This window comes from Ascaphus truei, chromosome 17 (genome assembly GCF_040206685.1).
Source record: "Ascaphus truei isolate aAscTru1 chromosome 17, aAscTru1.hap1, whole genome shotgun sequence".
NCBI classification, from domain to species: Eukaryota; Metazoa; Chordata; class Amphibia; order Anura; family Ascaphidae; genus Ascaphus; species Ascaphus truei.
The window spans coordinates 31851935-31865294 of NC_134499.1; the positions used below are offsets into that span (position 1 = coordinate 31851935).

Genomic DNA, 13360 nt, shown 5'->3' on the forward strand with positions numbered 1-13360 from the left:
GTGACGTCACGGGCACGCCCACCCACGCGCGCAGCTAGCTGGCCCGGAATCGACCCGAGCAACATGAGCGCCTGACGTCACGGCGCTCGAGCGCCAGCTCGCTCGCTTTTACCCTGGACGAGGCCTTCCCATTCACATCCCAAGGATAATGGGTATATTATAAGAAAAATACAATTTGTGTGATGGTAAGGCCTAGAATCATAATGGAGAAGATAGTCACACGCCAAAACAGTCATGAGTCTTTATTCAATCAGCATTTCAGTGCTCACTTATTCCGACATCGGTGTCCAGCTATGTAAGGAGCAAAATATTGTCTGAATAAATATTCGTGCCTATTTGAGTGCAGGAGTGCTCTTCTGTCTTCTACATTGGGATCCAAAACATCGTAAATGCAAACAGATTGTAATTACTAAAATAATGCGCTATTTGCTACCATTTAAAGCAGCATGCCCATATTTTAATGTAGGTTTGTAATATTTGTATTACTTGGCAGTCCTTATCTTATAGTCCAGTCAAAAGTATGTTATTAAAGCAGTCTGCACTAAGCTCAATATTGTGCATTTTATTTACTTTAAGAGGCCTCTTCATGCCCTTTCTAACTTTGTTTTTATTTTTAAAATGAGATGCTGCGTTTAGGAGGTGTGTAGTTGAAATGGAGCGTACGTCAGAGTTAGTGAAGTCTAAAGGTTACAGTTGTAACCTCAACAGCTAAAGATGGGGGGGAAAAAATACGTAATTTTTAACAGTAAAAAAATAAAATTAAAAGCAGGTGACATGCAGGCTTCGGTGGGGGGAGTTCTGCTTTAATATGAGCAGTGACATGTCAGGCAGCGCACGGCATATACAGCTATTCTATTGTCTTATACAGATAGTGACAGATCAGCAGACCGGGCAGAAGATTCATATAGTGACGTCCGTAGACTCGTCTATATCGTCCAAACATCAGTTTATTTTGACCACTCCTGGTGGAACTGGAGCAGGGAAGGTGATACTGGCAACACCCGAATCTGCCAATGCAAAGCAGCTTATCTTCGCCACCACAGAAAACATTGTGCCCGGGCGGATACAGGTATGTGCTCGAGAGCAGGACATTGCATTTGCAAAGGTGTATTCCTGATACTCGGCACGTGCACAAAGTGTCTCCTTAATACCAGCATAAGGGGTTTAACTGTGTGTATTCTTTCCTTTAGCCTATAAAACATAGGGCACTACTCAGGTGTAGTACTATTGGCAAAGCAGTGCTACCTTGTAAGAAGTTATCTGGCTCTAGACGGTGTCTTGTGGTGTAGCACCATTTAAAAAATATCAGCCATAATATTTCAAGTTTATAAGCTTTTTTTAAGTTTTGGTCCAAGAAGCATCGCATGTTTTGTTTACATTTTGTCTAAATGGATTACTGGGAATCACATGTTGCATTTACATAAGGCCTAGGTTGGGTGACTTGTTTTGTGGTTACCAGAGGCCTCAGTAATACAGTACATTAAAGAAACATGATCATATTATATTTCAAGCACAACGCGTTTCTTTGCCTTTTATTTAAAAAAAGGGTTTCTTTTTTTCTTAGTTTCTTTGCGGCACAAACTCACAGTATTACCATACAGACCAGTCACTGTGTAAGGACTGCACACTCTCACAGTATTACCATACAGACCAGTCACTGTGTAAGTACTGCACACACTCACAGTATTACCATACAGACCAGTCACTGTGTAAGTACTGCACACACTCACAGTATTACCATACAGACCAGTCACTGTGTAAGGACTGCACACTCTCACCGTATTACCATACAGACCAGTCACTGTGTAAGTACTGCACACACTCACAGTATTACCATACAGACCAGACACTGTGTAAGGACTGCACACTCTCACAGTATTACCATACAGACCAGTCACTGTGTAAGTACTGCACTCTCTCACCGTATTACCATACAGACCAGTCACTGTGTAAGTACTGCACACACTCACAGTATTACCATACAGACCAGTCACTGTGTAAGTACTGCACACACTCACAGTATTACCATACAGACCAGTCACTGTGTAAGGACTGCACACTCTCACCGTATTACCATACAGACCAGTCACTGTGTAAGTACTACACACACTCACCGTATTACCATACAGACCAGTCACTGTGTAAGTACTGCACACACTCACAGTATTACCATACAGACCAGTCACTATGTAAGTACTGCACACACTCACAGTATTACCATACAGACCAGTCACTGTGTAAGTACTGCACACACTCACAGTATTACCATACAGACCAGTCACTGTGTAAGTACTGCACACACTCACAGTATTACCATACAGACCAGTCACTGTGTAAGGACTGCACACACTCACAGTATTACCATACAGACCAGTCACTGTGTAAGTACTGCACACACTCACCGTATTACCATACAGACCAGTCACTGTAAGTACTGCACACACTCACAGTATTACCATACAGACCAGTCACTGTGTAAGTACTACACACACTCACCGTATTACCATACAGACCAGTCACTGTGTAAGTACTGCACACCCTCACCGTATTGCCATACAGACCGGTCACTGTGTAAGTACTGCACACACTCACAGTATTACCATACAGACCGGTCACTGTGTAAGTACTGCACACACTCACAGTATTACCATACAGACCGGTCACTGTGTAAGTACTGCACACACTCACAGTATTACCATACAGACCAGTCACTGTGTAAGTACTGCACACACTCACAGTATTACCATACAGACCAGTCACTGTGTAAGTACTGCACACACTCACAGTATTACCATACAGATCAGTCACTGTGTAAGGACTGCACACACTCACAGTATTACCATACAGACCAGTCACTGTGTAAGGACTGCACACACTCACATTATTACCATTCAGACCAGTCACTGTGTAAGGACTGCACACACTCACAGTATTACCATACAGACCAGTCACTGTATAAGTACTACACACACTCACAGTATTACCATTCAGACCAGTCACTGTGTAAGTACTACACACACTCATAGTATTACCATACAGACTAGTCACTGTGTAAGGACTGCACACTCACCGTATTACCATACAGACCAGTCACTGTGTAAGGACTGCACACACTCACTCACAGTATTACCATTCAGACCAGTCACTGTGTAAGGACTGCACACACTCACCGTATTACTATACAGACCAGTCACTGTGTAAGTACTGCACACACTCACAGTACATACCACAGCTGAGAAGCAGGGGGGTTAAGATTTGTAAAGTTGTATTTTATAAGTGAAACAAATATACTCACTCAACTTCTAGGTGGCTTAGGTAGGTGCACTAAGGGTAATTAGAAACCATAGCACAAAGGATTCACCTCTAGGTAATCCCACCTCTAGAAAAGACAGAGAATAAGGTCTTTAGTCAGAACTCCTCATCTACTTGGACCATCACTCATTGCTCTAAATAGCTACTACTGTAAATGGTAAGGCAGTTATCAGGGAGCACGAGCTCTAAACCATCACAGCACGGTCAGTCAGCAATATCTCTAGAGGAAATATCTAGCCGAGTGGTTTTCAACTTTTTGTTTTTTATTCAGGAACCTTATGATTATATTGTGAAATGCGTAGGAACCCCAACCCTCTCTAATAGTCCGTCTGAGATCTGATGCATATTATATGTAAATTCTTCTGTATTTTGCCCAATTTTTAAATGATCTGAAAATTGCAGGGACGCCTTTTAGTTACGCCCGGGGAACCCAAGGGTTCCTGGGAACCCCAGTTCAAAAACACTGATCTAACCACCAAGAACCACACTAAAATTTCCAACAGTATTAGCTTTTTTGTTAGCTACCACCATTGCAACATGACAACATTGCATAGCATCTAGCTGATCGTTTTTTTGGCTCCTATACAAATTCTTACGACACTTTTGGCTAAATTAAACAGCACAATAAGCCTAAAGTCACCCATCCAGCACCACATCTGTCACCGGGACTTTTTCTGTTGACAATATACATTTTTATGCAAGTGCTTCAGACCTGGATATACAAACTGTGTATATTGTGTAACATTATTGTATTTGCACACAGCTGGGTTTCCGACTCTTATGATGTCCTAGCTGTCTGTGGGGTTGGGCCTTTTTAGCTACTAATGGTCTTAGTACAGGAAGCTTTTTTTTTTATAGTAACCATAATAAAAGTTGAGTTGTAACTTTCTCAGTGTCCCTGCTAGTGCAATCAGTTGCATTGACCGTCAGATTTTTTTTTTTAATTACTGACTTTAATACGTCGCAGTAACTGACCGCGTACTGTTGTATATATTCGTTTTTCTATCAGAGTTATTACTGTTTAATACTATATCACTTAAAGACAAGTAACAATACAACGAGAAATATATTGGCAATTATGTAGCTCTAATTGTTCCACTTTAGGCCCTATTTATTTCTAGACCAATCACATCCGCTTCCCTTATCTATGTCATCCATTGCCTTTTAAATTGATGACATAAAAGTTTATTTGATGATCTGTCAGCAACTTGGGTATAGTGTTCATGCAACCAGGGTCTCATCACCGCCACCTAGCGGTGATCCCTTTCTGCTGTTGTGTATTCATAAGTATGTGTTTTTCCGTTCAGATTGTAACAGATGCAGCTTCTGTAGAGCGACTGTTGGGAAAAGCAGAAGTCCAGCGCCCACAAATAGTAGAATACTGTGTCGTTTGTGGAGACAAAGCATCGGGTAAGAGTCCATTTAAAAAGAGGTGCACGGCTATGTTTGATTTCCTGAACTGGAAGGGATGGCTCTGGTTTTCTTGAGCTGCTCCTTTCACCATGGTTGTGTGTGTGTGTGTGTGTGTGTGTATATATATATATATATATATATATATATATATATATATATATATATATACCATACGATACCGGTTGCAACACGACATCAAGGGACAGCACGCAGGTAAGTAAATCATACATTTGCTATATTTGATAGAAGACACAAAAACCGACGTTTCGGTCCCCCAGTGGGACCTTTCTCACCACCTTTAGAAAGGTCCCACTGGGGGACCGAAACGTCGATTTTTGTGTCTTCTATCAAATATAGAAAATGTATGATTTACTTACCTGCGTGCTGTCCCTTGATGTCGTGTTGCAACCGGTATCGTATGGTCTGTTATTGCTTTATGGGATAAGCACCAAAACTTATTTACTTGCAAAGGGTGTGCCGGCTGTGCATTGGATTATATATATATATTCCCTATAGCCCTATAGGCTTAAGCTTGCTGCATGTTCACAGCTTTGAGCACAGCCAGGGTTAAGATGCATAGCCAGTAAACCCACCCACAATATATATATTGTGGGTGGGTGGGTTTACTGGCTATGCATCTTAACCATGGCTGTGCTCAAAGCTGTGACCATGCAGCAAGCTTAAGCCTATAGGGAACCATGTTAATGGTTTTGAAGCAAAAGGTGGCATGCTCATTTGCATGTCATTTCCCAGAATCCCTTGCTGCAGTGGAAGTGCTGGGTGATAATGGTGAAAGACAGGGTTGCAGACCGGTCTAAGACATGGAAATGAGCATACAGTAATATTTCCATTTGATATAATATATATTTATATATATATATATATATATATATATATATATATATATATATATATAACAACCTATAGTGCTTATTCTACAGGAGTCAGTGTTATTTCTTGCAAAACATATTTTGACACATAAGCCAGTAGTGCAGGGAACATTTGTGTGTATCTGGCATTTTTGTGCATCAATGGGTGGGTTTCTTTAGCTTAAGTTTCCAAAGTACAACGTAATTGCTGTTGTGAGACACTTTTCCACTTAAAGAGGTTTTTACAGTCTGATTACAATCGTTGTATTATTCACCTGTGTCTAACCACATGGCAAATTGTTTCTCCACCGCAGGCCGCCACTATGGTGCCGTTAGCTGTGAGGGATGCAAAGGCTTCTTTAAAAGGAGTGTTCGGAAGAGCTTGACATACAGTTGCCGCAGTAACCAGGACTGCGTAATCAACAAACATCACCGCAATCGCTGCCAGTTTTGTCGGCTCAAGAAATGCTTGGAGATGGGCATGAAAATGGAATGTGAGTGAAGGCATTCCTTCCATGTATTTAGCACAGTATCGGAGCTGTATGTGTCTTCCTAATACTCGCAGTATCGGAGCTGTATGTGTCTCCCTAATACTCGCAGTATCGGAGCTGTATGTGTCTCCCTAATACGCGCAGTATCGGAGCTCTATGTGTCTCCTTAATATGTGCAGTATCGGAGCTGTATGTGTCTCCCTAATACTCACAGTATCGGAGCTGTATGTGTCTCCCTAATACTCACAGTATCGGAGCTGTATGTGTCTCTAATGCGCCCAGTATCGGAGCTGTATGTCTCTCTAATACTCGCCGTATCGGAGCTGTATGTGTCTCCCTAATACTCGCAGTATCGGAGCTGTATGTGTCTCCCTAATACGCGCAGTATCGGAGCTCTATGTGTCTCCTTAATATGTGCAGTATCGGAGCTGTATGTGTCTCCCTAATACTCACAGTATCGGAGCTGTATGTGTCTCTAATGCGCCCAGTATCGGAGCTGTATGTCTCCCTAATACTCGCAGTATCGGAGCTGTATGTGTCTCCCTAATACGCACAGTATCGGAGCTGTATGTGTCTCCCTAATACGCACAGTATCGGAGCTGTATGTGTCTCCCTAATACGCACAGTATCGGAGCTGTATGTCTCCCTAATACTCGCAGTATCGGAGCTGTATGTGTCTCCCTAATACGCGCAGTATCCGAGCTGTATATGTCTCCCTAATATGCGCAGTATCGGAGCTGTATGTGTCTCCCTAATACGCACAGTATCGGAGCTGTATGTGTCTCCCTAATACGCACAGTATCGGAGCTGTATGTGTCTCCCTAATACGTACAGTATCGGAGCTGTATGTCTCCCTGATACTCGCAGTATCGGAGCTGTATATGTCTCCCTAATACGCGCAGTATCGGAGCTGTATGTGTCTCCCTAATACGCACAGTATCGGAGCTGTATGTGTCTCCCTAATACGCACAGTATCTGAGCTGTATGTCTCCCTAATACTCGCAGTATCTGAGCTGTATGTGTCTCCCTAATACTCGCAGTATCGGAGTTGTATGTTTCTCCCTAATACTCGCAGTATCGGAGATGTATGTGTCTCCCTAATACGTGCAGTATCGGAGCTGTATGTGTCTCCCTAATACATGCAGTATCGGAGCTGTATGTGTCTCCCTAATACGCGCAGTATCGGAGCTCTATGTGTCTCCTTAATATGTGCAGTATCGGAGCTGTATGTGTCTCCCTAATACTCGCAGTATCGGAGCTGTATGTGTCTCCCTAATACTCGCAGTATCGGAGCTGTATGTCTCCCTGATACTCGCAGTATCGGAGCTGTATATGTCTCCCTAATACGCGCAGTATGGGAGCTGTATGTGTCTCCCTAATACGCACAGTATCGGAGCTGTATGTGTCTCCCTAATACGCACAGTATCTGAGCTGTATGTCTCCCTAATACTCGCAGTATCGGAGCTGTATGTGTCTCCCTAATACTCGCAGTATCGGAGCTGTATGTTTCTCCCTAATACTCGCAGTATCGGAGATGTATGTGTCTCCCTAATGCACAGAGATGTGCAAATGGTTTATCAGTGCTGCAGAGGGTTTGTTTGAGTTTGCCAGTAGCTGCATTTGTAGTTTCCTTGCTGGGATTTTTAAATGGTGGCGTTTGTCTGTCTCAGCGGTGCAGAGTGAGAGGAAACCATTCGACATACAGCGGGAGAAGCCAACGAACTGTGCAGCTTCAACAGAAAAGATCTACATCCGCAAAGACCTGAGAAGCCCCCTCATAGCAACGCCAACATTTGTCTCAGCTAAAGATGGTGGAAGGTCAGTGGCTCAGCGTGTGATGTAGGGCGTGTTACGGTTAGTATGCAGACCTCCCCATCACAAGAACAAAATCTAGGACACGTTCATGAGGAGAGAGGACACACAGAACCACTGGAGAAATTATTATTTTCTTTTTGCTTCCAATACCTCTTGGATCTTTTTCTCTCTGTCTTTTTCGTATGCTTGCTCTATCCTCATCCAGCCCAACACCCTTTACATTGCTATAGCAACCATAGGTTGCTGTAACGCATGCGTAGTCGTCAGAGACTCCTAAAACATCTCTTGGGAACCCATTTCAAATATCCCCACGGGTATTTCTATGTGTGAGGCTTATTTGAGTGGCTAACAGATACCACGCGCTTGCACCCCTCATGGAGGCAAAGCTGTCGCTCGCCACTTTGCTCTTGCGATCTCACTACACAATACATTCAGTAGCGCTATGCCATTCATTGTGGGACGTGATCTCGGAGACCAGAGCCGTGACTGACAGCTCTGCGTCCGTAGGGGGTTCAAGCGCATGGCCTCTCCAACGTCATGTGTATATGTATATACTGTATGGGTGTGTTTATTTGAGTACGTATATATAAGACTGTATGCCATATAGGGGCCTATGCTAGCAGCTCCGAAGTGTGACAAAACACTTCTAAAGGGCCTTTAAAAGGGGCTTGGCGTTCTTGGCTATTCTGTAAGCCCTTATCACATGTCCAAAACGCGTCAAACTTGTATCATTGTTTTGAGTGTCCATGGTGAAAATTATATGGTACAGAACTTATTACCTGAAGTAACCTAACTTCTGTGGTGTGTTGCGATACCTACATTAAGGGATGAGCATACTGTTATTTCCCTTGTATCAGGCAAACAGGACTTTTGGACCCTGGGTTGTTGGTGAACATCCAACAGCCACTGATACGAGAAGACGGCACTGTGCTTCTATCTGCAGAATCAAAGGTGATTTGGGTTTCATTTGAGGCGCAGACTGACTTGTTAAAATAACACGTTATAATAAATGGGTGTAAGCCACAGTAAGATGTATTAACGTTCAACCGATTTACAAAGTAATATTGATCATAGCAGTGACTGCTTTAGTGAATGTCACATTATGAAAAATAAGAGTGTTCAATACAGAAAGATATTGCATAGGGTCACAATCTGAAGTCAGCAATTTGTTTTTGTTTTGGTAAGTTTGGTCTCTTATTGATTAAACAGTTCTGTGTTGATCATCACACTCAAGTATTCCTCATCCTTTAATGAGAATGCTTACTATATATCCCTGGTAGGCGGAAGCAAGTCACAGTGGATTAGGAACCTTGGCAAATGTTGTAACCTCTCTCGCCAACCTAAGTGAGTCGCTGAATAACGGGGACACATCCGACATTCAGGCAGAGGACCAATTTTCAAGTGAAATCACTCGGTATGTATCTGAGCACCATCCCTGTGCGAATTATCTGCTTGTACCCATCTCTATTGAAGGTGTACGTTCACTAAACTGGGCACTATATTTTTCTGCACAGAGCATTTTCTTTCACCTTTTTTATCCTATTTAAAGGTTTTATGGCAAAATACTTTTTGATTTTGGAGATTTGGTGGAAATACTGTTGGCAGTACTATCATACACCCAGTATCGCAAGCACGCTGCCTTGAGGTCACATTTCGACTGCTCCCTCACATTCTCCTTTCACATTCACAATGTAGCTAAAACCGATCTTAACATAACATTGCAAAGATACGCCCTTCCTCTGTCGCCCTGCTGCTAAAACTCTAACCCATGCCATCATTCTTTCCCGCCTCAACTATTGTAACCTTCTACTCTCCGACCTTCCTGCCTCTCACATGTCCCTTCAATCTATCCTAATAGATTGCTGCTAGACTCACTTTACTCTCTCCTAAATCTGTCTCTGTGTCTCTCCTGCTGATATCCCTCTTCTGTTTTGCCTGCCTGGGTCGTGGAAGTGTCTCGGTCCGGCACTGTATACAGGCACATATATCTAAAGGGGAATATATAGGAAAAGTGATTGTATAAGCATTGCCCCTAGAGGAAACCACTCTAATACATTGTGTTTAGGAACATGCATGGGCCTTTTAAGTTTGCCCTGAATCATCATCGCATAATGACAATACTGTGGTGTGTACCGTATTGTAATCGCTTCTCATTCTAGGGCGTTTGATACCTTAGCGAAAGCACTTAGTACGACAGATGGCACCGCAGGGCAGAACTTGACCGATGGGATGGACGCTGCAGCCGGAGGGAACATTCATGTAATTAGCCGGGATCAGGCCACACCCATCCTTGAGGTGGAAGGACCACTGCTATCAGACACACACGTCACATTTAAGGTTGGTAAAGTTGGTGATTGTGTGCGGGATAGTTTACATAAGCTGTATTCCCCTCCATAGTAAGCAGTGAACTAGCTTAAAATGGAAAGGAGGTTACTGTACACCGTGCGAGCGAGAACCCAACCTACTAATAAACAGAGAGACCACGGGTGGCTGTATGGCATTTACAGACTGTGCTTATTTCTTTTCAGCTAACAATGCCAAGCCCGATGCCAGAGTACCTGAATGTGCACTATATCTGCGAGTCTGCATCCCGGCTGCTTTTCCTTTCCATGCATTGGGCCAGGTCTATCCCTGCCTTCCAAGCACTGGGGTAAGCACAGACCTTCCCTGACTGGTAAATAGCCATGAAGGTAACAAGAGGTACTCGGGAGAACCTGAAAGCAATGTCTGACCTCACACACAGACAGCCCCCAACCCCCTGAATTACACACAGAGAGCCCCCCAAAATTCGCACAGGAAGAAACAAACCGGTCTAGCAGCTGACCGATCCTCCGTTAGGGGTCAGCCTCTAATCTTGTGTTTCCTTCCAGGCAAGATTGCAACACGAGCCTCGTGCGTGCCTGCTGGAATGAGCTGTTCACGTTAGGTCTTGCACAGTGCTCGCAAGTGATGAGTCTCTCTACCATTCTAGCAGCCATTGTCAGCCACCTGCAAAACAGCATACAGGAAGGTACATGTTAACACCCATGCGTAAACATTAAGCTTTCTTCTACTGTTGGATACAAGTCCTTACATGAATCTCTTCCTCTGCAAGAGTGCTAAATCTTCCTGCGCCGTGAATATGTTAGTAGTATGTCAAAGAGTAGATTTAAATCAAGTTTTGAAACAGATCTCAGGGGTGTCAGAGCGTTTAGAGGTGCAGCAGAGTGAGTTGGTTGGTTTCTTGCATTTCTTTACAAACACTGCAGCAATTCAGTAAACCAAGGGAGCTCAACATCAGTCCTCAAGCTCTCCTCAACAGGTCAAGTTTTCAGGATATCCCTGCTTCAGCAAAAGTGGTTCAATCAGTCCATGCTGCTGCACAGGTGGCTCAAAGACTGAGCCTCTGATTGAGCCACCTGTGCTGAAGCTGGGATATCCTGAAAACCTGACCTGTTGGGGGGACTTGAGGACTGGAGTTGAGCTTCCCTGCAGTAAATCATTGTTATCGTAATACAATTAGGCAACCACTGATTTAAATAATAGGCCGAGTGCTTGGCTAGAAAACTCACATGTCATTCACATAGCTTGCTTTTATTTTTTTTTAACACATCATGAAAAACACGGTAACAAGTGCAATCCTCTTGCTGCTCAAAAAGTCGGTTGCGCTGTAAATCTGGAATTAGGAAATATCACCCCCTGCACACTTTCACAAATCCAAGGGGGAACGAATGCTCACCCAATGAGGGGAACGTCGTTCCAGATCTTATGTAAATCACTGGTGTGTTACGGAGTAGTATCTGTTATACATTAGCCGAAAAATCAAGTGAGCAAAACAAAGACAACGCTGTCACAGGAGCTAGAAATAAATGTATTTAATGAAGAGACATTACATGCAGTATTTATATTTGATTGTATGTCATTAAATGTTATGTTATAGATGTATTAATCTGCCGCTAATGTAGACGGTGTTGGAGCATTCACCATTCAGGATATTTTCTGTACGTTAACAACTTTATTTCCTATAGCGCTTTCTCCCAATGGGACACCAAGCGCCTCACAATTAAAGTATAGCGCGCGGTACGCAGCACATAGGATTGTTACAGACACAGTCCCTGCCCAGAGGAGCTCACACTCTATGTTTTAGGTGCCTGAGGCACAGGGAGATTAAGTCATTTGCACAAGGAAATGGAAACCTGATCCAAACTCAGTGTCAGTGTTTACAGTCGGTGTCTTTACTCACTGAGCCGCACCTTCTCCCAGGTTCCCCTGCTTCACACTCAGTGCCAGTCAGTGTCTTTACTCACTGAGCCGCTCCTTCTCCCAGGTTCCCCTGCTTCACACTCAGTGCCAGTCCGTGTCTTTACTCACTGAGCCGCTCCTTCTCCCAGGTTCCCCTGCTTCACACTCAGTGCCAGTCAGTGTCTCACTGAGCCGCTCCTCCCAGGTTCCCCTGCTTCACACTCAGTGCCAGTCAGTGTCTTTACTCACTGAGCCGCTCCCTCTCCCAGGTTCCCCTGCTTCACACTCAGTGCCAGTCAGTGTCTCACTGAGCCGCTCCTTCTCCCAGGTTCCCCTGCTTCACACTCAGTGCCAGTCAGTGTCTTTACTCACTGAGCCGCTCCTTCTCCCAGGTTCCCCTGCTTCACACTCAGTGCCAGTCAGTGTCTTTACTCACTGAGCCGCTCCCTCTCCCAGGTTCCCCTGCTTCACACTCAGTGCCAGTCAGTGTCTTTACTCACTGAGCCGCTCCTTCTCCCAGGTTCCCCTGCTTCACACTCAGTGCCAGTCAGTGTCTTTACTCACTGAGCCGCTCCCTCTCCCAGGTTCCCCTGCTTCACACTCAGTGCCAGTCAGTGTCGTTACTCACTGAGCCGCTCCTTCTCCCAGGTTCCCCTGCTTCACACTCAGTGCCAGTCCGTGTCTTTACTCACTGAGCCGCTCGTTCTCCCAGGCTCCCCTGCTTCACACTCAGTGCCAGTCCGTGTCTTTACTCACTGAGCCGCTCCCTCTCCCAGGTTCCCCTGCTTCACACTCAGTGCCAGTCAGTGTCGTTACTCACTGAGCCGCTCCTTCTCCCAGGCTCCCCTGCTTCACACTCAGTGCCAGTCAGTGTCTTTACTCACTGAGCCGCTCCTCCTCCCAGGTTCCCCTGCTTCACACTCAGTGCCAGTCAGTGTCTTTACTCACTGACCCGCTCCTTCTCCCAGGTTCCCCTGCTTCACACTCAGTGCCAGTCAGTGTCTTTACTCACTGAGCCGCTCCTTCTCCCTGATGTACAGAACTTACCTTTAAGATGACCTGCACCTTTAATTCTATCACTATATTTAGAATGGTTTTACCCATGACTGCCTAATGCCGCAATTATAGTGGCCGCTGCAGAGCGCGCGCGTGACGTCACTCGCGCGAAACCTGCACTATAGGCAGGCGGCATTGGGAGGCGACAGGAAGCGTGGCAGAGGTGTGGCCCGTGACGTCACG

At 44.6% G+C, this 13360-nt stretch overlaps 1 protein-coding gene across 6 annotated transcripts in view; it reads left to right on the forward strand.

The window, feature by feature from the left end:
- NR2C2 (nuclear receptor subfamily 2 group C member 2) overlaps positions 1 to 13360 on the forward strand; it is a 28008-nt gene that overhangs the window by 4045 nt on the left and 10603 nt on the right. For 5 of the 6 annotated variants that reach the window (XM_075574647.1, XM_075574643.1, XM_075574645.1 and 2 more), the window contains exons 3-11: positions 869 to 1069; positions 4620 to 4722; positions 5909 to 6088; positions 7756 to 7903; positions 8758 to 8851; positions 9181 to 9314; positions 10060 to 10237; positions 10429 to 10550; positions 10771 to 10910. In XM_075574647.1, the coding sequence (XP_075430762.1) occupies positions 869 to 1069; positions 4620 to 4722; positions 5909 to 6088; positions 7756 to 7903; positions 8758 to 8851; positions 9181 to 9314; positions 10060 to 10237; positions 10429 to 10550; positions 10771 to 10910 (1300 nt within the window). The remainder of the gene's footprint in view (positions 1 to 868; positions 1070 to 4619; positions 4723 to 5908; positions 6089 to 7755; positions 7904 to 8757; positions 8852 to 9180; positions 9315 to 10059; positions 10238 to 10428; positions 10551 to 10770; positions 10911 to 13360) is intronic. The other variant, XM_075574646.1, reaches the window with a different exon arrangement.